The following is a 26923-nucleotide window of genomic DNA, read 5'->3' as shown; positions in this document are numbered from 1 at the left end:
ATATGATCATATGAGCACAATACCAACAATCAATAGAGTCAAGCATACAAGTGAATTAACAAAGACAAGTATGCAAGTAGAAGATGTTTGTCAGAATTGTACACATGTTACAAACTCATTTGTATTTCTAGATATAGAGTACGAAAATGTGGGGAGATTGATCAAATTGGACCAAGTCTCCAATAAAATAAATAATGTGAGTGAGTGACGAATTTACACCATCACCTAGAAGAAATAAGGATGAAATACAAAGTGAAAAATACAAATATAATACATGTTCATTACACTAAGTCTCACAAAAATAAACATATGTATACATAGGTTGCCTCACCAAAACCATTAACTCAAAACAAGTGGCTCAAAACTAGTACCAAAAACCCTGAGCCAAAACCATGGGTCAATCTTATCCATATTTTGTCCTTTTCCTAACTGACCAAGTACAATGTACCACATTATGGGCCATGGGGGTCCCATATAACATTACTTCGAATACTTTATTTCCCATTAATGGCCTTTTACCAAGTATCATACAACTTACAACTACAACTTTAATATGGGCTAACATGCAAAATAATCCAAAGATATATTGCCATGACAACTTATTCTATCAAGCGGCACAACAATGTCTATACAAAATACTTTTTGATGAACTTGAAAGTAAGCCTCCAAATAGCCATGGCCTGCTACCACCTCATAGACTTAGCTTAGGGGTGGCATTCAATTAGGAATGCCTACAAAGGTGATGAATGCTCCTTTGGCAACCACTTTCCATGCTATGTTTTCAAGTTAAGCTAAGTGTTCTATGTTCCACGTGCATATATGTTATGTTGGATTGCTATGATGATCTTAGATAATGCATTCCAATTTGAAAGTTGCTCTTTATAAGTGTGCCAATCCACTTTACTTCTCTACTCAATATGTCTCAATTGTACTTTGCATTAATCATGCAATATTTGAGTAATTAGTAAGGTAATAGGAATTCTATAAAGTTTATGATTGTATCAAAATGAGATGTCCCACTCCCAAAATAACCTTTAGCCCCCTACAAAAACTCCAAACACATTCTACCATGCCCTATTGCATTAATCATGCAATATGAGTAATTAGTAAGGTAATAGGAATTCTATAAAGTTTATGATTGTATCAAAATGAGGTCTCCCACTCCTAATCTGAGAGTCAAGTAGACTACATCAAAAATGTTTTACAACTCAAAAGGTGAATGTCTCTTTGGGCTTTAAATCGCCCAATTTGCTCCCAAAATAGCCTTTAGCCCCCTACAAAACCTCCAAACACATTCTACCATGCCCTCTATATACAAACAAGATGGCCTTCAATTTTAGTTACAAAACAATTGAATTTTTTTTAATGTAGATAAAATATACATCCATTTTTTTATGTTTCATTTATTTTTTTATGTGGATTCCATGTCTGCATTAACTGGGCCTTCATCAATCTTCATTACTTTGTACAAACAAATGCATGCAAGTTGCATTCACCACTTTTCTTGCATTAGCATCAAGGTTGCTTATGCATTCCACCTTTCTTGCCAACCTATGTCGCATGCCCTTTATTTATTTATCTTCTTCTTGTTTCTAATGTTTAGTAATCTTGTCTTCGTTACTAGCATCATTCACTAACAGTCCCCATCTCTAGTTCAACATTTTTGTTGTATTTTGTTTTTATTTATTCATGTTTGTTATTCACGTTTTGTCTTCCAACATTCTTCACATTTATGTTCCATGTTCCCAGGCTCATTCTCACCTTCTTCATTGTCAAGGTTCTCAATGTCTACTACAAATACCATCCATATCTTTCTAATTTTTTGTTGCATTCATATTAGCTCCTTTCCTCACATTCACACTATGTGTCTTTACATTCCTTGACATTTTCTGCATTATCCTCAACGTACACTGTTCTTCTCTTCATCTCCTTTCTAGCACTTATAATATGTTCAAACCTTCAACAAAACCCCAACCATTCAATCAGCAAAACCCTTTACAAAGGAAGAAAATGATACCAACAACTAAGCGGCCAAAGGGATGGAAAGAAGTCCCAAGGTCTGATGATGGAATAAGATTGGTCGTGAGAGTTAATATTCAAAAAAAAAAAACTGTAGAATATGACCTTTCTCATATGACATTTCCCCTGATCAAGTTTTTAAGTCAATCGAGAATGTTGTTGGCAATTATTAATGTTGTTGATCTCTTAGAATATCTATCTACTTGTAGATTTCCTCCTGCAACCTAGCTTGAATTCTTCCAAAATTATCAATGTGTTATTCTATTGACCACAACAAATTGCAACAACATCCTCCACCATACATCATTTTATTTTCATGGTTTCCAATGAACATCCACACATTCAACCAACATGTGACGCCTTTTTCCTCCTCTATTAGGCACATGATCATGGTGCTCTTCAAATTCTTCCTCTTCACCAATAACACAGAAGTTCAGAACTTATTTTGAAGGTATGTTGTGAGAAATTCAAAATAAAATAACAAAATACATTCACACATAAGCACAAAGATTGGAGAGAGCATTAATCCTGTGCTTGAAAATGCTGTTGGCGGTAAGAATGCACAAGTTACATATCCTAATGCAATTAACCTTAACATGACCTCAATATTCACCACGTGACTCCTTTGGACTTGTGAGCTAAAATGCACACAAACTAATTTGCAATGTATTTACACACACACAAAAGTCATCGAGAAATCACAGGATCAGTTGCTGACAAGTCCCACTGAGTTACCAATTGCTCATGCGGCTGGCAGTTGACACCCCGCCCACTCCAAACCAACAATCCAGAAACTTGGTAAAACAGTGGAATCCCACAAGTGGTTTTTTGAAATATATTTGTGTGTATGTGTGTAGAGATGTATGTTTGTATGTACACACGCATATAGCTAGATAGATAACTAGCCATACTAAAATGTAATGAATATCAATGTTGGGAAAATCAGGTAGACAATAACTTCAGTGAAAATTTGGCAAAATGCAAAAAATTGCTAAATCTCAATAATTCTGTGAAAAATCCCCAGTAAACAAAAATCGCTTATTTTGAATTCATCAATTAATTAACGATCCTGGTGGTATAGATGGATATTGATTTCTACAATGATCCTGGCACATGCCAATGTTTACTTGCAGTCTATGCACGGTTTCTACAAGCCTTAGCAGTGCTAATAATTTGTCTATATCTTAAGACTATAGCACTGCCAACCAAAATGTTGCTACAAAAGTTTAGACATTGTACAGACCTTACAAAATTACAGAAAGTCAAATGATACATGCAATGTGAAGCATACCTGGATTCCACAGAAAATAAAGAAGCTATGTTTCAGAATACTGTATTTGGAACAAAATTCACAAACTCGAAACAATCCAAGCTAATTGGGTTCCAAGGATTGTATTTGTATGTTTATGAACTATCGAAAGACACGAGTTAAGTTTATGTAAAGCATATCTAAATTCCACAGAAAACTAAAAAAATGGAAGAGAACGGAGTTAGCCTCTTAAAATCTAACGGGAAGTTGCGTGCAATAAATTAGACCTTTGTTGATCTCTATGAACATAGTTGAAGATAAAAAATAAAATAAAAAAGTTATATTTCAATGTGTACCTGCCCTTATAATGGATAGAGATATAACAAAGGCATGTATCAAGTAAGAGAAAACGCAGACTACATTTTGTTATTAATCTAATGATGAGGGTAACAAGCATATATTAAATAAATTCGACAACCTAACCAAAACTTATTACAGCAATTTGGGAAAAATGGGTACAGCAGGAGAAGCTGTGAATATAAAAAAGCAGGCATTTTCATTCTCATTCACAAGACAGAATAACTGCTCAAATTGAAAATAAATTGAAACAACATATCAGGATGTTTCAGTAAAAAAATGTAATCTAGTTTCTACAGATCGATCAGTAAGCTACATTAGACGTTAACAATCCTGATTTCCTGCAAGGGATAACAACCCTCAAGGTACAGCTGCTCCGAGTTTCCAACCCTTGGCTAGTCAATGGAAGCCAAATACTAATAAGGTATCATAGAAGCATCTTCTGCAATTTTATCAGAAAACCCCGACATGCCTAAAATAGTAAGGATTTTTTTAATTTTGCGATGGGGAAGCTCAGAGCTCAAAGCCTCAAACACAAGTTCATGCAGATTAAGTAACCACGTTCTCACTGTGGCTAAGGAGATAAGGAGATCCGAACCTGCTTCTTATGAACATTTTACATCACAATTCATCGGCTTTTCCGCTCATAGCGAACAAGGTGACCCAGTGAGCAATCAGCCTTGTAAACTCAAATTTCCGTTCAAAGGCATTCAATGATTACCTTTCAATTGACGAGAATGTTTATTACCTCTGCACATAAGTGGCAACGTGGGTGTCGGGAGCATAATCTTAAAATTGTAAAGTTGAGATATACTGCTATTAATATCGCAAACAACGATCTGCCCAGCAACCCCACTTTTGCATTGCATGTTTGAGGCAAATTAATGAACCCTGTGTTTAGGGAACCACATTTAAGATGCAAACGACTGCAACGATAATGACAGATACACCAAGCCTCCAAAATTTCTGCAGCCATTGGAATTAAACTCCTGACTGTCAATCGCAATTACCACCATCTAAACCCTAGATCGATTCTGCCTTATATTAAAATACATATATAACCGCTAGTCAATTCGCAATTACCACAGTCTAAACCCTAGATCGATTCTGCTTTATATTAAAAATGCATACATAACCACTAAATCAATTGAATCTTGCGACAAATCTGGCATCCTAAATATTAAAATGCAATGAGTTACGATGTTTCTCGTTCAAAAATCTTGAAATACATTTGAATTTGAAAGAAAAAATTAAGCACCGACTGAAAATGAACTGCAGAGCAAAATAAAAGGATACTGAAATACGTAGGGGCCAGATTCAATTGACATTCTAGAAGGCTCGCTCTGGCCCTGCGATAATTTCTTGAACAACGATTTCGCCTGCTGCTTATAAAACTCCACATCTCTCTGCTCGCGCCCGTCGTCCAATCCTTCTGCCAGAGGAAGCCCGTCAGTGACCCGGGCTATCATTGTCAGCTTCACCATTATTCCCTACGAAATCCTGAATAAAGCTCCGGCTTCGTTCGGTGATTCGAATCTGAGACCACTCCAGATTTCAATATATTTGAGTAGAAAAGCCTCACGCGTTTTAGGTTCCTCCAGATTGGCACCTTGAACGACAAGATTCACCGGTTCTTAGCCATTAATGCTTCAAAATATGTACAGTGGTCAGGCTGGAAAGGTCAAAGTAGGCAACCTAAAGCCAGATTTCGACATCAGAGCATGTGAGATAATTAAAATACAATATGTGAATTTGTTATTTATTTTTCTCATTAAAGTATTTAATTATTTTTGTGAATTGGATTTAATCTAGGTAGTTGGAAATAATATTATTAATTTTTTAAAGGTATTTTTACTAAGATTCTAGACGGTAAATTATGTATGTTTTTAAATTTTGTTTTATGGTAATTTAAAGGGTAAAGTATGTAAGTTGTCTTTAGTGTGATTTTTAAAAGTTTTTTTGGTGGTTTTTTAGGTCTAATTTCTTTAAAATTTGAGAATTTATTGAAATCACAAGTTTGATGGGTAACCCCTGCACAATGGAAGTGCTTTAGGGTTTTTTTCCAAGTTGTTGAATCCATATATATATAGTCAAAAAACAAAAGCCAATTTAAATAACACAAATCAAGATTTCACCTCAAATTTTTTAGGCGGATTCAAGCACCAGAAAGTCCAAAAAGTGGCACTAAAGACAACTCCTAAAGTATGTATGTTTTTAAATTTTGTTTTTTTACCATAGTGAAATATCAATAATATATCTATTATAACACCAAGAGAACATAGCCCCTAGGGTTAGCTCAATTGGTCGAGTCCCCCTTGTTAGGTACTTCACCAATCAAGAGGTCAAAGGGTCAATTCTCCTTAACGCCTTTGGGGTTAGAAGGGTGGGTTAGACTACTCCTTGACGGAGTGGAGGGGATAACGTCATGACCATTTTTTTGGTTAATTTTAATCAAAATAAGACTAAGACTTTTAAAAACTTGAGTTTAAATTGTTTAATTTGCATAATTTGAGTGCCGGTTTTTTTGGGTGTTGAATACATTTAAGCATTCAAAATTGTATTTTAGACAACAAAAAATCTTGAAATTGCATTCCCAATCTTGAAATTGCATTCCCGGATTTTAGTGAATTCCAATGAAAAAGGTAACGTCCCATTCTGCGAACCACTCGATCATCCCACAAGGAGACATAGTCGTAGTCTAACTTATAGACCAAATGGCTTTTTTCACGACCATTTTTCTGGTTAATTTTAATCAAAATATGACTAAGACTTTTAAAAACTTGAGTTTAAATTGTTTAATTTGCATAATTTGAGTACCTCCCAGGGCGTTACTTTCCCTATTTAACGAACCCAATTTTGTTTTTGTTGAATGCGAATCAGGGTTTGATATTGATATTTTGTTATTTGCAATAATTTGTTCGGAGACCTGGAGTCTTCTTTTACGGTTTGATATCTTGAGTGTTGCCGGTGCATGTGGCCCACGGTGAAGGCGATCGTGCAGAGAAAGAGGTTCCAGGACACCCTACCGTCGTACGGCTTGTTTATTCTATTTCACCCCACAAAGGAATCATCTAGGTTGATGCATGCTCGATTCATTGCCATGAGGAACACACGTTGTAGGACAAAATGCCCACTTTTCTTTTCCCAATAGAAAATGGTGTTGCTCTTAAAACTATAAATCATAATCTCACATTGATGCCAATATTATTATAGTTTTTTCCATGCCTTAATAACAATAATGCAAAGAAACTGAAGCAAATCAAACAATCATTATTTATATTGGACAAAAAACATCCCAGATTTTGGTGAATTTCGGTGAGTTTCAAAAGGTGAGTTTCTTGTCGCAAACAAAATAATATATTATCTTTATTTAAGGATGGAGTGTTTGCCTCATACACTAATTTGATGTTTAGCTTAGTGGTAACCTTAAAATTGAATGATCATTGTTATTATATTGTTGTCTACTTTAAGCCTTAAAGAATATCTTATCCTTGTTTAAGGGTGGAGTATTAATTATATAGATAATTATATTTGTGTCTATAGGTTTTAACCCCGTACAGAAATTACCTACATACGAATTCTAAAACACAGAAAAATAAACAATGCAAGAGCATAACACATAAAACACATATACACAGACATTTTCCCATGGATCCCAAAACCGGGACTGCCAGCTTGATTTTTCATTATATTTGTTTCATATGTTCCAATATATATATATATATATATATATATATATATATATATATATATATATACATGCCGAAGCATCCAATACCATGGACCGAAAAACACCGCGTCCAAAACCATGTGCGAAACCATGCACAAAACTATAGGTAGGTTGACCCACCTAATATAGGGACCAAAAAAATTTCCCGAGTCACTGCCCTGGACCCTATAGAGGGGGGCTACCCACCTCCCTTAAACCCCCTATGACCCCCCCGCTATGTAATCGATGCAACGAAGGGGGGGCTCAACCCCCCCTCTAACCCCTCGGTTAAATAGGGTAGCTAGTCGTGGAAAGAATATAACACAACCCAACATTCTCCCACTTGTTGTTTTCTTTCCACAGGGGGGCACAGGAGAGCTTAGTCATTTATCCAACCCTGCAACGCCCATTGTTTCTCTACACTAAGAGAACTTCTCAGAGCTCACAGATTTTGTCAATGCATCTGCAGTGTTCTTCAGAGTGTCCACCTTTACTAGCAACACATTTTTGTCTTCTATCATATCCCTCACAAAGTGATACTAAACATCAATTTGCTTTGTCTTTGAGTGATAAGCAGGGTTCTTTGCCAAGAAAAGTGCACTTTGGCTTTCACAGTTTATCATTATAGCTCCTTGTATTAACCCCATACTTGAACACAATCTATGCAACCAAATTGCTTCCTTGCTTACATGAGTGGCTGCCATGTATTCTGCCTCTGTAGTTGATAATGCCACTACAGGTTGTTTCTTACTCATCCAATTGACTACACCTCCAAATAGGTTAAACACATACCCACTTGTGGATCTTCTCTGATCCAGATCTCCAGCCCAGTCTGCATCAACAAAGTCACAAATATCCAAAACTCTGTCCAATCTGGTCTTCCTTGGTAGCACAAACCATAATCATTAGTGCCACGCAAATACATGAAAACCCGCTTCATTGTTGTCCAGTGCTCCTTCCCTGGTTTTGACATAAACCTGCTCAATACTCCCACTGCATGTGCAATGTTTGGTCTAGTACAGACCATTTCATACATCAGGCTACTGACTGCACTTGCATATGGAACACGGGACATGTCCTCTTCCTCTTCTTGTGTATTGGGACATTGTTCAGCAGATAACTTCACACCTACAAGAATAGGAACCTTCATCGGTTTATTATCCTACATATTAAACCTCTGCAGTATTGTCTCGACATACTTCCTCTAGTTTAACCAGAGCTTCCTCTTTGCTCAATCTCTTTTAATTTCCATGCCCAAAATATAGTTTGCAGCACCAAGGTCTTTCATGTCGAATTTGGAGGACAACTGGGTCTCCAAATCCTAGATAGTTTCTTTGTCATTTCCAACCAGCAACATATCATCCACATACAAGACCAGATAAATAACACGGTCACCAATTAATTTAGAATACACACAGTGATTTGCTTTGCTTCTGGTGAAGCCAAGTCCCCGTATAAATGTATCAAATTTCTGATAACATCCTTGGTGATTGTTTTAACCCATACAGAGACTTCTTTAACTTGCATACCAGTTCTTTCTTGCCCTTCACCGCAAAGCCTTCAGGTTGCTTCATGTAGATCTCCTCTTCCAAATCCTCGTGAAGAAATGTTGTCTTCACATCCATCTGTTCTACCTCAAAATCAAGAGCAGCAACAACAAATAAAAGTAATCTAATAGAAACTACCTTGGCAATAGGAGAAAAAATATCACCAAAATCAATTCCCGGCACCTGGGAATAACCTTTTTCTACCAACCGAGATTTGTATTTCTCCACCTTTCCTTCTGGATTTGTCTTCTTCTTGAACACCCATTTGTTGTTAATGGGTTTCCTTCTAGCCGACAATTCCACCAGATCCCAAGCCTCATTTTTGTGCAAAGATGCCATTTCATCAACCATGGCCTCTTTCCAGAGTTTTCCATCCTCTGAATCTACTACTTCCTTCACAGTTCTGGGATCATCATCAATAATAGATAAAGAAAAATTTGAACAGAAAGCAGATGGACTATACCTTTCTGGTTGCCTTCTTTCTCGAACTAATCTTCTCACAGCCAGAGTTTGTGGCTCTTCATCTTCTGATTCCTCTTCTGTTGTAGAGTCTGATTCTTCCTCCTTTAGCTCAAACTCTATCTTCTTAGGTTCCTTTGACGGGACTTCATGTTTAATAACATTTTTCACCTCTCTAAACACCACGTCTCGGTCGTACACAACCTTCCTTGTTACTGGTTTCCAAAGCTTATAACCTTTTAAACCATCCTTATACCCAATAAAGATGCGCTTTTCAGATTTACTATCCAACTTTGTTATTTTCTCCTTTGGAACATGTACATATGCATCACACCCAAATAACTTCAAATGTGAAAGAGAGGGTTTCTTACCAGTCCATACCTCTTGTGGAGTCTTATCCTCCAATGCTGATGAAGGTGATCTGTTGACCAGGTAACATGTTGTCTCCACCGTCTCTGCACAGAATTCTTGTCCTAACCTGGCACCACTGAGCATGCTTCTTGCCCTTTCCATCAACGTCTTGTTCATTCTTTCTGCAACTCCATTTTGCTTAGGTGTGTATGGAATAGTTTTTTGTCGTGCTATACCATAATTTTTACAGAATTCTTCAAATTCATTGCTGCAAAACTCTTCACCGTTATCTGTCCTCAACACCTATATCTTCTTCTCTATCTAGTTTTCCACCAGAGCCTTAAATTCTTTAAACTTGTCAAAGACTTCAAATTTCTTCTTGAGGAAATATATCCATGTATTCCTTGAGAAGTCATCTATAAATGATACATAGTACATAGACTTACCCAGTGATGGAACCTTCACAGGTCCAAACACATCATTGTGCACAAGCTCTAATATATGTTTCACCCTCTTACCACCAGAGGGGAAACTCACCCGATTCTACTTCCCATATACACAATTTTCACAGAAACCAAAATCCAGAGAGTTATTAGTCATACCTTCTACCATACCTTTACCATGAAGTATTTGAAGGCCCTTCTATCCAATATGTCCAAGCCTTTGATGCCATAGCATGGTCTTTTCTCCAGAGACCACTAGATTTTCTGCTCCACTTTCAGGAACCACAGAACTGTTGCACCCATCAACAACAGTGCTACCTTGTACCTTGTACAGAGTTCCAATCCAAATTCCTCGCATCATTACCAGTGCTTCCAAAACCATCTTGCAGGTATCTTTCTCGAACATTGTTTTTACACCTACATCATCCAGCTTGCTTACAGAAATTAGATTTCTAACCAATGCAGGAATATGTAGTACACCCAGAAGTGTTATAACCCTTCCACCTTGCAACTTCAACTTTACTTTTCCGCGACCAATGATTCTAGCCTTCCTATCATGCCCTAAGAAGACATCACCACCATCATATTTCTCATACTCGCAGAACCACTCTCTATGGCGAGTGAAGTGAAAGGATGCACCTGATTCAATCAACTATGCCTCATGATCTACATGTGTACTTGAAGAAGCCAAGTATACATCCCCACCTTAATTTGAGGTGGTTTTCGCCTTTGCAGAAGGAGCATCATCAAATCTCTTTCCTTTGTCAAGAGCTTTAGATTTACAATCCCTTTTGTAATGTCCTTCCTTTCTGCATTTCCAGCACACCACCTTTATAGGTTTTCCTGGAGATTTAGATCTCCCACTCGATGACTTATTTTTGTTTCTTTTCTGGGACTGTCCTCGTACAGACAAGGCATCACCATTCTGGCTCTCCATATTTTTCCATCTCATCTCCTTCGTCAGCAAGGATGAGACTATTTCATCAAACTACAAGGCAGATGCATTGCTACCTATTGCAATAACCAAACTATCCCACGAATCTGGTAGAGAACACAACAAACTGATGCACTTATCTTCATCTGAAATTTTAATATCAATAGATAATAATTGACTTACCACAGTATTAAATGTGTTCAAATGCTCTGTCACCTAGTCTCCATCTTTCATCCTCAAGTTATACAACTTTTTCCGTAGGAACAGTTTATTCACAAGAGACTTAGATTGGTACAAATTTCCTAACTTGTCCCACAAAGCCTTCACCGTAGCTTCCCTTGATACATTCAGCAATATTGGATCTAAGACACACAATCATATTATGCTCTTTGCCTTCCAATTCAACTTCTTCCATTCTTCATCGGACACTTTTGTTTGTTTAGTACCCGGATCTACCACGATCCATTGATCTTTGTCCACCAACAGATCCTCCATGTTGAGTTTCCACAACTCAAAACTCTAACCATTAAATTTCTCGATCTCTATCTTTCCACTGCTCGTCATCTTCTTTCACCACCAGAATTGATCCCGCAGATCTCCCACTGAACAGGGTCTACCACAGGCCCGAGTGAAACCCCTCAGCAACAAAGGAATTCCCTTGAAGCCAAAACATCTCTAATACCAAATGTAGGTTTTAACCCCGTACATAAATTACCTGCATACGAATTCTAAAACATAGAAAATAAACAATGCGAGATCATAACACATGAAACACATATACACAGAGATTTCCCTTGGATCCCAAAACCGGGACTCCTATCTTGATTTTTCATTATATTCATTTCATATGTTACAATACATATATATACATGTTGAAGCATCCAATACCATGGACCGAAAACCATCGCGTCCAAAACCATGTGCGAAAACCATGCAAAAAACCATAGGTAGGTTCGCCCACCTAATATAAGGTCCAAAAAAAATTTCCCCGGGGTAGCAAGGCTACCTACCCCCCTCAAACCCCCTGTGACCCCACTGCTGCACAATCGACACAACGAAGGGGGGCTCTGCCCCTCCTCTCACCCACCGGTTAACTAGGGGAGCTAGTCGTGGAAAGAATATAACACAACCCAATAGTGTCCAACTAATGACGGCAAAGGAGGTCAAAGGAACTATTGAGTATAATGATGTCCATACAGTGCGAGAGAACCAAATGGTTTCCAATAAAAAAATACAATGCATGAATACAAAAGGTACAATTCAGGGACATAAAAAATACAATGTATGGAATTCTCTGACAGAGAAGATCCAGGGGCTAATGAGTCTGAGGATCAAACCCATCTCTCCTAACATTTGAGGCTGACTGAAGAGCACTGAAAAAACTCCACAAAGTTTGTTGGCCTGATGAAGGGCCAGTGGGAGGTGCGAACTGTCCACTAAATCATTGTATGGGGGAGTTCGTGCATTGTTGAGGTTTGGAGGACCTAGTTCATCTCCCAGGGACGGATCTGAGACAGATGTGTTGTTGAGATCTTGTGCAGTAGGGTGAGGTCCCATGGATCCTCACTGATCTAGGGTCTAGATATGAAATTGTACCAATCAGGCTCTTGGTGCCCTTATCTGAAGGTAGTACCCTGAAAAATGTCGTGATCCTCTGTGTGGGGTCTGGTCTGATGGGAGGCTGAAGAATATGTGCTCGAAACCTAAGATTCTCTTGCATAGATAGGGCCAAACATCTCTGATCGGGATACCTGAAAAAGTTTTTGAGGGTCTAAGAGTCTCTGAACAAGAAATGGAACCTTCCTCTGATCTCGTAGTAAATATGGAATCCAACAATGAAGCACACCTCAGTCTCAACTTCCTGTAAATGACATACCTAGTAGATTTTGTTTGGTCTATCAATTTGGTGGTCCGTCTCTACCCGAAGTCTATGAGAACATACTCTGAACTGGCCTAGAGGAATGCGAAGAGCATGCATTCAGAGGTGAAACATACACTGGGGTCGAATAATGAGGCTGTTTCTCAACTCCAAGAAGTGCTCAGTGTAGAAGGCCATCTTTGGGTGCAACCCTCCCAAAAGGATTGACCCAAGTGACCTAGACGAACTGCCTATAGATGTCCTCCCTAATGATCTTGTCCAACTCCTGTCTAGTAGGTAGAAGGTGACTAGGAGCATCCAAGGAATATCGAAAAGGAGGGAGACAATCAAACTGAATACCCACTAACTCTAAGAGATCTGAAACTCCTATAACCAACATCTAGCCCGCCCCGAGGGAGTAGAACGGGCAATAGTCTTAGATGATCAATATGCCAAGTAAGGTAAATGGTCCCTAATCTTTATCGAGTCTGCAAATCCCCGAACACAATGCAAGAATGAGACCAAACTGAAGATTGTCTCAAGCCGAAAGGGCTGAACTCCAAACTCTGCAAGGATGATGTGTTGAGATACTGTGTATTTACATCTAATTATGCGGTGGAGAAGAAGAATTTGGACTCTCTCAATTGAAGCCCAATCTGACTCAAGTGACGGTGCCCAAATCTCTTAGCCATATAGAACAGGGGCAGATCAAGGTGTCCATGAGGCTCATCTTGAACGGTATGTATTGGAAGTGATGTCGAAAGCATTATCTCTCGAGAAGGGCTAAGTATCCATATCCTTTGTTGATATGACGTTGGTCGCAAATTGAAGCGGGGACCTGAGAATTGCACCCCCGAGTACGTATACATGTTGGTGATCTCAACTATTAATTTTTCTTAGGGCTATATTGTTCTTTGCTTTGATAATTTCATTTCTTCATCAATACATTAAGTTCACCCCATAGCATCATTAGTTTTACATCATTATTAATTAGCATATGCAACTGTGTAGAAAGAACAATAACATCATCATCAATGCAACAGAACATAAAGGAACAAGAGAAGAAAAACATGTACACATAGAGACACCAGGATTGGTCGGAGACCAGGGCAAAACCCACTATGGGGAAAACCCTTGCAAATCTTCTTCTAATAGATTGTCATCAAATAATTCAGTAAAAGAGAGTACAATGATCCATATCTTCACAACAACTAGAATATCCATGAAATGCATCTCAAACATCATAACTCTGATTTAGATAACTGCAATGTATTGTCACTGCTTGTAGCTTGCTGCCGAACACTTCTGTTACTAAGTGAAATCTGCGGAAAATTGAAATCTCATCTTGGAGTCACAGTTGCAGGGAGGAGGAGTTGTGCAAGTGACTATGACAGATAGGGTCACTCTCTATGAACTGCAAGATAGCGACTATGGAAGCTCGGTCGCTCCCATACCATTATGTCTAGGTGATCAGGGACCAAACTAACCTAAACTCCTGGTCGTTCTCATGTAGACCTTGTACCGATGACCAAGGATCCAAATTCTCTCTCATAACCACTTTGTGCCAGTGACTAAGGACCCAAAGTCGCTCTCATGACCATTTTGTGCCAACGACCTTGAATCTAAAAACCCTAGTTCAGTGTGAGCTTCATCCTGAAGTTTCGGACCCTTGAGTGAGCTTCCTTCATTAGACCTATGCGAGCCAAGACAATATAGAATAGGAGAAGAGAGTTTGATGTGCGTTTCCAAATGAGATTGAGGTATCTTCTATTTATAGGCTTCCATGAGGGTCCACTTGACATGTCCATTGGTACATGTGCATAGGGCTCACTAGATCCAAAATATATGTATGAATAAAATAATTCATAACTCAACTTCCACTTGTCCAAATGAGGTGATCTTTAGGTCGATTTTGGTCCTCTCGGAAAGAGGAATCTGATGTCATCATCATATACATCAAATGAGTAATCGAAAGTGGAATTTTACCACCGTTGCATGTTTTTAACAATCCCTCTCAACTAAGGAGAATTCCACCGACCAATATCATACCATCGATCAATATGACATATGTCCCATCTCAGGTATCTCATTATCTCAGATCATCAATGTACATATCTTGCTTATTCTTGCTTATCTATCAATTGTTCCTTCTCATATGTTGAATATTCTCGAATCTAGAAGAAGAAGAATTTGCCACCGGAGGGGAGCTTAAGCTACCACCCTCTATTCATCGGGCTACAACCCAAAAATTCATCAGGCTACTACCTGGAAATGTCATCGGGATACTACCCGGAAACACCATTGGGCTACAACCTAGAATATCATGGGGGAGCTACAACTAAAACCATATCAATCAATAGGATACCTCATCACACAGGGGAGTAAACACTTGACCTTGGAATTTCAACGGGGAGCTATACCCTCAACTTGGAATCATACCAGGTCATCTCAACCCACAGGTCATCTCAACCCATCCTATTGCCTACTAATCTTCCCATCGATGACCAGAATAATCATGTGGTAAAACACTTGCATCATAATCACCTTGGGTTGTACACCCACAAGTACACTCTCTCGTTGGCTAGACGAGGAGCAATACTCCCAACAAGCCCAACTTGTGGGTATGATGCCAACTGGGGTATACTATGTAAAGTCCAATATAGGGTGAGCTACTACTCCAACCCTATGGGCAACAAATAGGGATAACACCCTATTTTCCAGAGTTCCCTCAACCCTAGGAGACCTCCATTTCGATTCCTCACCCTATGAGCTCAAACAAGGTAGGAAGAGTTAGCTCAGTGTCCTTGATCAACGTTGCTCTCATCATTCTCATATCATCGTACTTGTATCAAGTAATCATCATCTGTTAGTAGCTAGTTGTCTCATGTTTATACATAACATCAAATCAAATATCATGTTAAAGCATACATATAAATCACAAAAGGATACCATAATCGTCCTCCCTCTCAAGGAGGTGCCAACCACAAGCCTAAGCTTGTCTTGCATAGTTGCATTGTCTCAATATATGAGAGTATCGCGGTCCCAAATATATATGTATATGGGATTCTCTACCAATTGGATCCCACTCTTTATTATCGCAATGTATCCATGTAATAGCCAGATTATGCTCATACAACTCCCTAAGGATATTCTTCAACCTACTCATAGCTAGTCATGTTAGCAATATCATACTCAACCTCAATTGTGTCACAAACATTTCATCATGTCATATTTCATACTAAGGCAACACTCATATGTTCTCATCAAAAATCAACATCGGCATCTCCATACAGTCATATATCATATGAAGAATATCTTAGACCAGGAATAGATCATATCATGCAAACATCTCGAAGGATACTTATCGCCAACTCAGTGTGTATGAAACAGCTCAATCATGAACTTATTCAATTTCTGTGCACATCATATATATACAGATGGATGTTCAAAATGGAACATCAATGCTTCAATCAACTATCGAATGCCATGTCAAGTTCAACAACATCTTTAACTTCAAATCAGAGTGTCCAAGGATTTGCATTTCCACTTCTCAATGCTTCTCCAATAGCTTCACAATATAGATTATATTTTCCCTACTTCAGAAATCGATTCATCATGCCATGATACACTATTACGAGCTTCATAAGCCATTTCCCTCTTACTTATATCATCATAGGTGTTTTACTTGACAAAAGTAGATCGTCAGTATATAAAAAGCAAAATCAAAATCAAAGTCATACCTTGGAACACTTCTGAGGTAAAGGCTTGAATCAACACATCTTTCGGCTTCACCATATAATTGTCAATGTAGACATGTCAGGATTGGGGGAGCTTGCTTCATGAAATGCTCAATGCAACCATAACACTTTACCAAACCATCAATCCTTCATAAATCCTTATTGCACAATCAAATCAACTAAATCAGCTCAATAAGCTTATCAAAGTTTAGAAACCAGATCAATACTAATATCAAAAGTTATCAATATCTCAGAGTCAATTCTTTGAACCAGATGACAAGTAGGGCTTTCATCAAGTCGTGACATCATCTATTATCAAGCCAACATGTTGTCATCAACCACACAATATAAATCAAGTCATTCCCATAATATAAGTCATTAGAAGTCACTATGCTCATATATCATTGTCATCAAGGAAAATCATCAATCTTCAAGTCAAAACATTAGACAACATGACAATATCCAAATCTCCTATCATAAAACATATCTCAATCATTAAAGAGATCTAGGTCATCTTTAGACATCATACAACTTATACATATCAATCGACAAAATCATGTCAAGCTCTTGTGGTGCAAACTTTAAAGATAATGACATATCTATATGTATATCATGGTCACCTGCAAACATTCAAACTTCCTTGCTTTCAAATCTTACAGATATCTGCTACTTATCTATGGAACTAACATCCTCCAACTGAACATCTTGATTTCATACACAGAACTTCAATTTTGTGTCCATCAGGCATAGTCGCACCTATTGGCCTTCCTTTGTGCGAGTGAGGCTCTGACCTCTATTGTAGATCAAATAATGTTAGATACACATAAATCATATTTCAGCGATGCAGAATGCAAATGGTAATAAGAGTAAGAATATTGACAAGAGATTCTCCCTCTAACTAGGAATCTACTTCATTCGACTTCTTTCATGTCATCAACATGTATTTACTAGAGTTATGAAACAGCGTATATATTAGATCATAGAATCAAAAATATACCCATCATGGTCATAACATGCTCATGTCATCTACTACACCATTACATCTTGACATCAACCATTCATCAAAGGTTAGATTCACATGATAGAAACAACAGACATGTTTAACATACTTCAAAGATCATGAACACAATATCACTTTTATCAATTCAATCCATTAGGTTAGGGCATTCAGTTTTACCATATGCCATAATTATTATCAAATACATGACCATGGTTAATAAGAGATCTAGAGTATCAATCTCATAGTTCTATCATCAAGTTTATCATAGGACCAAGTCAGGTCATTCAATAAAACTTTACCAAAAACAACAAGAGTGTCAACACACTTTCGTCATATTTATCACAAGCATTATCGGTATCAATGAGGTAGCCTTCTATAAGAGATCCATCATGTCTTATGTATGTCAAGTGTCAAGAGTATCATTTACTAGAGTCAAGGTACTAGCCTTCCTTACAAAACTAGGATCTCTACGAATAACATATGTTAGGAAAATGTCAAATCATGCCACTATATCCAAGATCAACAATGAGTAACCCCATAGAATCAAGAAGATCAACATGATCAAAATATTCAATATTGGGTGCACTATTTCATCATAGGAAACATAAATCCAAATCTCTTTCATATGCAAGCATGAACCATTTGCAACGGGGACATTCTCAACATATCATAAGGCTTACCTAGTCATCCAATGTTATAGTTGAAACATATCATTGAAACAATATATCTTTCATACTTTGTGGTGTTCAAATACCTGTGCACCTTCTCATAGGCAGCTTGTAGTGCTTATCACATTTTCATCAAGTGCCTCTTTATCTCTTTCCAGATCTAACTTTTCTTTCAATCATGTGCCTTTATACCTCTTTCCAGATCTAACTTTTCTTTCCTGCATCTCAAATGATCCTTAAGAGGGATCCACTTATCACATCTCATCAAGGAGGTTAGATACATCCATATACTCAAATATACATGCAGGAAGTATAAGCAATAATCATAATAATCAGATTCATAAGTCTAAACAAGAGTAAAGACACAAAGAAACATCATAAGTCAAGCAGTACTTATCTTCACTGAGAGGTGATCATCTCCCTCTTGAACCAGCCTTCAAGAGCCATCACTATCCATAGTTCACATAATAATGTTGCCTTCAATCAACTTTGTCAACAACCGACCGTCTAGGGCTTCATCATATTTGTCCCAAGTGCTTGAGCATCTTCACATAGATCATGTTATAGTTTCATACATCAAACCAGGGTTTCTCTCAAACCCTAACCATCAAATCCTTATGCACTAAATACCTAGGGTTTCCTTCATACCCTATCATTCTTTTAGGTCTCCACCATCATCTTCTTACTTCCATCTAAAGTGTCTCCATGAGGGTGATCTTCATGGCTTTTCTTCAGCCCAACTCTGATACCATGTCAATTTTTCATAGGGCTATATTGTTCTTTTCTTTGATAATTGCATTTCTTCATAAATACATTAAGTTTACCCTATAACATCATTATATTTACATCAGTATTCATCAACATATGCAAATATGTAGAAAGAACAATAACATCATCATCAATGCAACGAAACATAAAGGAACAAGAGAAGAAAAGCATGTACACATAGAGACACTAGGACTGGTTGGAGACCAGGGAAAAACCAACTATGAAGAAAACCCTTGCAAATCTTCTTCTAATAGATTGTCATCAAATAATTTAGCAAAAGAGAGTACAATTATCCATATCTTCACAACAACTAGACTATCCATGAAATGCATCTAAAACATCAGAACTTTGATTCAGATAATTGTAATGTACTCTCGTTGCTTGTAGCCTGCTGCCGAACACTTCTGTTACTAAGTGAAATCTTCGAAACAATGAAATCTCATATTGGAGTCACAGTCGCAGGGATGAGGAGTTGTGTAAGTGACTATGACAGACAAGGTCACTCGCTATGAACTGCAAGATAATGGTTGTGGAAGCTTGGTCGCTCCCATATCATTATGTGTGAGCGATTGGGGACCAAACTAACCCAAACTCCTGGTCACTCTCATGTAGACCCCGTGCTAGCGACCAAGGATCCAAAGTCACTCTCATGACCGCTCTATGCCAGCGACTTTGAATCAGAAAACACTAGTTCATTGTGAGCTTCAGCCTGAAGTTTTAGACCCTTTAGCGAGCTTCCTTCGTTAGACTTGTGCGAGCCAAGACAATATAGAAGAGGAGTTGAGAGCTTGATGTGTGTGTCCAAATGAGCTTGAGGTATCTTCTATTTATAGGTTTTCATGAGGTTCCACTTGACCCTTCCATTGGTACATGTGCATAGGGCCCATAACTCAACTTCCGCTTGTCCAAATGAGGTGATCTTTAGGTCAATTTTGGTCCTCTCGGAAAGAGGAATTTGATGCCATCATCGTCACCAAAAAATTAGTAGTACAAAGTGTAATTTGGTCATAGTTGCATTTTTTTAACATCAACCTCCTCCCCTTTGAATAGGAAGTGAAGTTCTGAGGTTTTCTTCACCACATTGAAGATCATAACCTTCGTTTTACCCAGGTTGATCATCAACTGTCGAAGATCGCAAAACAAAGCTAAGGCGTCCATCTGCCTTTATAATACTTTTGGAGATGGGGAGAGGAGGACCACATTGTCAGCAAAGAGTAGAATAGATATCAAAAGCTAGTGAAGAAGGCAACCATCAATGTCTTGGATATCATCATGTAGAAAATCCTCCAACTCATCAATATATATCCCAAATAGGGTAGGGGATAATGGACAACCCTATTTAACCCCAATATTTCTTCAAATGAAATCAGACATCCCATGAGCCAAGCGAAGATGGCCATGGATAGACTCATATAGGCGCGTAATAGTTGTCAATAGGGTCGTCAAGATGCTAATATCTCCGAGTCTCTGGAGTAAGGCTTCCCTTGGAACAAAGTCAAAAGCTTTCCGAAAATCCACGAAACAATAGTAGACTTTTGAAGAGCGATGTCATGCCTCCTCAGTCACAACGCAAAGGGTGAAGATGTGGTCAGTGGTCTAATGAGCTAGTCAAAAACTTGCTTGTCCCCTAGCTTTGAGTTGTCTCTGCTCAAGGTCACTAGCGAGCTTACTATGTAGAACAGTAGCGTACAAATTCGATAATGTGTGGACCACCATGATCATTCTGTAGTTATTGGGATTTGAGTTGGAGCCTAATTTGTGGATCAGATGGATGATGTGGTGTGACCATGGCAGTGGAAAACCTTCACGTACTACATGGTTGAAGAGATCAACCAAGTAGCTAACCAAAGCATAGAAATTATGTTTAAAGAACTCTACTTGGTATCCTTCCTCACTAGCTTCTTTGCTGCTTGTCATCACCCAAATGACCTCTCTAATATCTTTGTCTGAGAATAGGTAACATGAAGGGGGTGGGGAAGTAACATGAATTTGGCCCTACCTCGGAATATCATAAAGGTTGGAAGTGTGAGAGAACATGATGTAGGTTCGAGGTCAGATGAAAGAGGGGAGCGTCAGGGAAGGATGGTATGCCATAATTGTTGCAGAACGTTCTCGCCTTGTATGAGAGACAAAGAGTCGTTTCTTGCAACGAAGGAGACGATGGTAATAGGATTTGAGGTTAGGGTAGAAGGGTTGAGAGTGGGTGAAAGCATATTGAAGTTCTCAATGTAAAGTATTGCATTCGTCATCGTACCATTTGTTCATGGGGCAAGGTCCAACTTTTATGGAAATGGAAGTGGAACGAGTGGAGTGAGGGAAGGATTCGAGTATTACTTCCCAAATGGCAGATGACAGACAGGTGTATTTAGTGGAAGTGGAATCAAGCAAGGAGAACCGGGTCTTTGATGGGAGAGTCTTGCATAGGGTAGAGGAGCAGATGTCAGGGTCACCTTCGTCAAATCGAAAGGTGTTCGAGGTGGGCCCCGAGGGGAAGGATGGGGTGGAAGGGGAGGGTCAAACTGAAGAGAGAAGGAAATAAGTTCATGATCAACAAGGGGGATGGGGGAGACTGATAGATGGCAAATAAAAGGGAGCAAGTTATGGCTAGCAAGGACATAATCAAATACAATCACACCCCCTCCATATGGCCGACACGTGAAAAAGTGGGAGTCTGGGAAATAGGGGAGACCATTTAAAATTATCAACTCTTGTGATTCCCCCAACTGCAATAGATGCTTACCATTCACTATAGTGTGCCCCAAAGCATCATCTGACATCCCGTGAAGCCCAACTAAATATGGATCTATCCCCTGGGTACAAAACACATCCTCTCCTCGATCGTGAAGAGGGATATGGAGATCTCTAATACAAGCATTGAAGTCACCTAGGAGGATGACTTCCCCAACAACAGAGTATTGGGTGATGCTGGTGTACAAGTTTATAAAGGGGTCCCCATTTGAGCCATTATGTATGGAAAATGGTGAAGAGGTTGGGGGAAAGTAATAGACTGCAACGTAGACGTCCCTCAGAGGAGAGACTCTGACACTAATCTGAATCCACATAAACCTGGAAAAATCATCTTCAGCTACCAAAGATACCTTGTTCCGTAGTGAGTCACTAGCCAAACAAGCAACCCCACTTGATCCTTTGACCCATCTTGAGCTCCTTGTTTCCTGCCTACAAACTGAGAATCAATGGTAACATGCGATATCTAGGAGAGGTTGAACATGGCTTGCATGAGTCTTGGTCATGAAAAGGATGTTCGCTGATTCAAGAGTGTCATACAAAAGTCTCAATGATGACGAGAAAGATCCATTGCCATTCCAATAACGGATAGAGATTCATGTACCCTGTCGTCTCCCCAAGTGGGTCCGTCATTTGGAACCTCTAGTTTAGGGTTCCCACCTAGGTGGGACGGAGTCCTGAATAACTGCCCATTTCCTTGCGTGCCATGTTGCCATAACTTGTTCTCTAGATTGTTTAAGTTCCACAACCTGTGCTCAAGTGAGGTCCCCATCCAAGAAAATCCTGTTGGGGGGAGAAAACAACTTCTACTTAGCCTTGAGGGTGCGGAGTCGATTGGATTCAGTCTAAAACCTAAGGAAGAGAGTGGAGTCATAGCCCAAGCAGGCTCTGTCCAGAGCTATATCAGGGAGGCTAAGGGTACCGTGAAGGAACTTAGCCCCCACTTCCTTAGGATTCAAAGAGGAGTGAGGTAAGGGGAGACCTCTCACCTTGAGATTAAATTCTCTCACTCGTCTGGTGTGTTCTTACTCAAGTTTTTCTTGCACCATCTCCTCAACTACTGCAAGAGGGGTAGGAATTTTATCCTTTGCCCAAACCACTTGTGCCTAAGAATTGATTTGTGTCTCAGTTTCTTATTTGAAGGTGGCCTATTGGGATCAAATTTATTCCTTCTTGCTTTTAAGGTTGAGAATTTATGCATGTAATGTATCATTTGGAGGGTGGAGATTTTCCTACTCTTTGCTTTCATGTAATATCTTCTTAAGGGATAAATTATCCCCTTCCACCTCCAAAACTCTAGTAGAGAGGGTGTGCATTTCTGAACGGAGCTTGTTGTTTTCAATTTCCAGATAAATTCCATTTTCTGTAGCATTTGTTTTACTTGGGTTGTCCAAAATGAGAAATTCGACTCCATGGTTTTTAAATGGACCCCAATTTCAAGTTGTACCCCTTGACCCTCAGCCACTATTATTGCGGGTTCAGGCGAAGCTGGAGGCTCTGACAATATTTCAAGGAATTGGTTGATGTCCATGTCTAAGTTCATCAGAGTTCCTATAAAAATACTACACAAACAAGGATTGTTACTTTAGTTGTTATACAGTTGATTCATCAAACACTTAGCATGCATCCTCTCTTCCTTTCTTGGTTTGCACCTCTGTTGTTGTTGTCTGCAGTCAATGCCTAGAACTCGACCCCCACTGCTCCCCTGTTGGGCGATGTAGAATCCCGCATACATTGGCCTTTCCCTGCTTCTCGGTCGTGCAAAAATAATCCAAGATGATTTAATTATGTTCGAGAACATTGGATGCGAGAGAAGACCCTCGATTTTAGGCAGGCAGACAATGCTATATGCACCCTCTCCTTCCCGTAGATTTTTCTGCTTCCGACTCTCTGTAATAACAGACTTACTATATTGGGTTTCAGGCAAGTCATTCTTTTGTAGTAGGAAATTGTCTTGTTGAGTCTCAAGAAAAAAACCTGAACTCAAAAATTGTAGATGTTCTTTGTTGTTTCCAATGTCGCCTTTATTGGTGTCATCTGTAGAGAATCCATCATATAATCCATTTCTACAACTATGTCGTGGAAATGAAAATTGAAAGTCGTTGGTTGAAATCGTGAAATAACCTGCTTAAAGACCTTTTATCCAAAGATTATTTCTCCTGAAAGCCCTACACCAAATCGGTGTTGAGAATATAATCTCAAAGTTTATGTTCGTGGGTGTGCCACTACGGGAGACGAAGGATGAACCGACAGAGATTTGGTCCTTCAGCAACAACAATCTCCATGTCCCATATAGAAAACAAAAAAGATTATATAATCAAACCTTTCACAAATGTAGGTCTGTTGCCCCAAAAAAGAGAATATATTATCCTTGTTCAAGGGTGTAGTGCTTGTCTCACACCAATTTGGTATCTAGATTGGATATGAACTTAAAATTGGGTGATTACTATTATGTTGTTGTTATCTTACTTTAAGCCATGATGAATACCTTATCCTTATTTAAGGGTGAAGTGCTTGATTATATAGGTAAAAAAGAAGTATCTAATTAAACCTTATCACTGCACGGAGGAGGGTCCCTTGTCCCACAAAAAAAGAGGTGTTATACACCAATTTAGTGTCTAACTTACTGGCCTTGAAATTGGATTATTATTATTATTATGTTGTTGTTGTCGTTGTCGTTGTCTTTCTTTAAGACATGAATAATATCTCACCCTTATTTAAGAGTGGAATGCTTGATTATATAGAAAAATAGAGAGTATCTAATCAAATGAGGCCCTTAGTCCCACAAACAATGGGTTCTTATACACTAATTTGGTGTCTACTTAGCCATGACCTTAAAATTGGATTATTATTATTATTGTTATATTGCTTTACTTTAACCCTTAAAGGATATTTTGTCCTTCCTTGATGGGGGTGATAAACACGGAAAGCAACCCTACATGTGGTTGATGATGTTAAACATTTGGCCATTGGTGCGGGGGTTGGCCTCCCTGTCTTCTCACGCCATTCCAAGTACGAGAGGTGTTAATGAAATGCATGTGAACTTCTCATCATCCTCATTGGGAGCGGGAGTGGGCGAACATTGCTGGTATATGAAGGGTGGTGCTCTTCTATTTTGTCATGTAGTTTGGGTTTTATGGTGGTCTGAAGAGCATTGGTTGAGCTCTAGTAGCAGTGTTAAACTCCGCAGTTGGCACCCTGTATGGGAATGGTGGTGTTTCCACAATTGGTGCCCCGTCCCAAGCATTAGGGTCAATGAATTAGACGATTTCTTTTCTCGTGTGTGGTCTCTGGATTTTTTGAGCGAGATAAGGGTTCAACATCTAGTTATTGGGTCAACTCGTAAGCCCTATTGTGGTTGGTTAGGTATCTTCACTCTTGGTTTTCTTTTGTGTCTATGGGGCAGCCGGTCTACCCTTCCAAGTGGATTTCCTTCAGGGTTATGCATTCTTAAGCGACTTCCATGGTAGAGGTGTGCCTGTCCTCAAGTCTTTCAGTCAGTGCTCTTTCTGTGAGGGGTTGGGGTTTGTGAGTCGATGGTTTAATGTCTTGCCACTAGATTGGTCTCTCGACTTCCTGTATTTCTCCTGGTCAAGCTGGTAAGCGACTTTCTGGTGTGGTTGGGGAGTCTCTCTGCAGTCATAGTTCTGGTGTGGTTGGGGAGTCTCTCTGCAGTCGTAGTTCTGGTGTGGTTGGGGAGTCTCTCTGCAGTCATAGTTCTGGTGTGTGTTAATAATTGTTGGCTCGTTCCGCCTTTACTTAGTGTCACTTTTTTTTTATTGTAATATCCCCTTCTAAATTATTTTGGAACATGATTAATTTCTACATCTTGGGATTTTGTTAGTAGCATGTGGCGCCACCCATACAAGGAAATACACCCTCCCTAAGCCAATGGTTCGAAATGCATGAGAGGTAAAATCAAAGGATATCTTTGTTGCTTTGTATCTGATAAACAGACATAATGGGTCAAATGGTTGCCTCTGGCTGAATGGTGGTATAACACTTCGTTCCATACTGTCACAAAAATGACCCCATTTATGGCACTTTATGGATATCAGCCACCATCCATCACATCATATTTAAGAGAAAATTCTAAGGTTCAAGCAGTGGAACATCACATCGAGCATCAACAACAAGCTCTCCAACTCTTAAAGGATAACCTCGTGTTGGCGCAGAATAATATGAAACAACAGACAGATCAACATTGCAGCGAAAGAAGTTTTGATGTAGGTGACTAGGTATTCCTACGGCTACAACCATATAAACAAATGTCCCTCAAGCAAGCTAAGAAGGATAATAAATTATCACCAAAGTATTATGGTTCGTATAAGGTGTTGCAAAAGATTGGTACTATGGCATACAAATTGGAGCTTCCTGTAGCTTCTTGAGTGCACCTAGTTTTCCATGTTTCATGTTTAAAGAAGGTTATAGGCGACAAGCTCCCAATTCAAACAATATTGCTAGAACTTGACGATGAAGGAAAAATTATATTGAAACCAGAAGTAGTCACAGAAACAAGAACTCAACAGCTATGAAATCAATCAATTTCGGAGTATCTCATCAAGCGGAAGAACTTATCCGCTGAAGATTCCACATGGGAGGATGAGAATTTTATATAGAAGCATCCAAAACTACTCAAGTGTTGAGGACAACACTTTTTTGAAGGAGAGAGGCATATTAGGTCCCTATAATACTAGTGATTCCCCATTACTATTGTAGTTGTATCCCTTATTAATATTGTTGTGCCCCTATTGTCCCCATATTGTTATTACTGTGCCCCATAGAATCCCTCTATTGTTATTTTTGTGCCTTTATATTATTATTGTTAGGTCGGCTTGGTTATATTGTGACCCCTTAGACTCCTATATATAGAAATGAGGTTTTGTCATTTGAATCATCCAAGAATTGTTCATTTGTGTAATGTAAAGGAGGTTTCCCTCTCGAAGAGGCTGAATTTTAAGGCGTTGATGGGTGGGCTCCAGTATTGTAGCAATAATGCTACAACTCCTGGAGCTTCATTTTCTAATTTTATCAACCCGGTAGTTCGTAACAAACTTGGAAGTGACGGTGCTGTATGCA

General features: G+C 38.9%; 1 protein-coding gene across 1 annotated transcript in view; it reads right to left on the bottom strand.

The window, feature by feature from the left end:
- Window positions 1-5327, bottom strand: part of LOC149253487 (25.3 kDa vesicle transport protein SEC22-1-like) — a 68085-nt gene extending 62758 nt beyond the window's left edge. The window contains exon 1 of the mRNA XM_089459925.1: window positions 4922-5327. Coding sequence (XP_089316051.1) covers window positions 4922-5109 — 188 coding nt within the window. The 5' untranslated portion in view covers window positions 5110-5327. The remainder of the gene's footprint in view (window positions 1-4921) is intronic.
- Between the last annotated feature and the right edge of the window lie 21596 nt (window positions 5328-26923).

The sequence above is a fragment of the Pinus tabuliformis genome, chromosome 7 (genome assembly GCF_031772625.1).
Source record: "Pinus tabuliformis cultivar Carrire ecotype Pingquan chromosome 7, CPIR1, whole genome shotgun sequence".
NCBI classification, from domain to species: domain Eukaryota; kingdom Viridiplantae; phylum Streptophyta; class Pinopsida; order Pinales; family Pinaceae; genus Pinus; species Pinus tabuliformis.
This window is presented reverse-complemented; position numbering and strand designations above follow the sequence as displayed.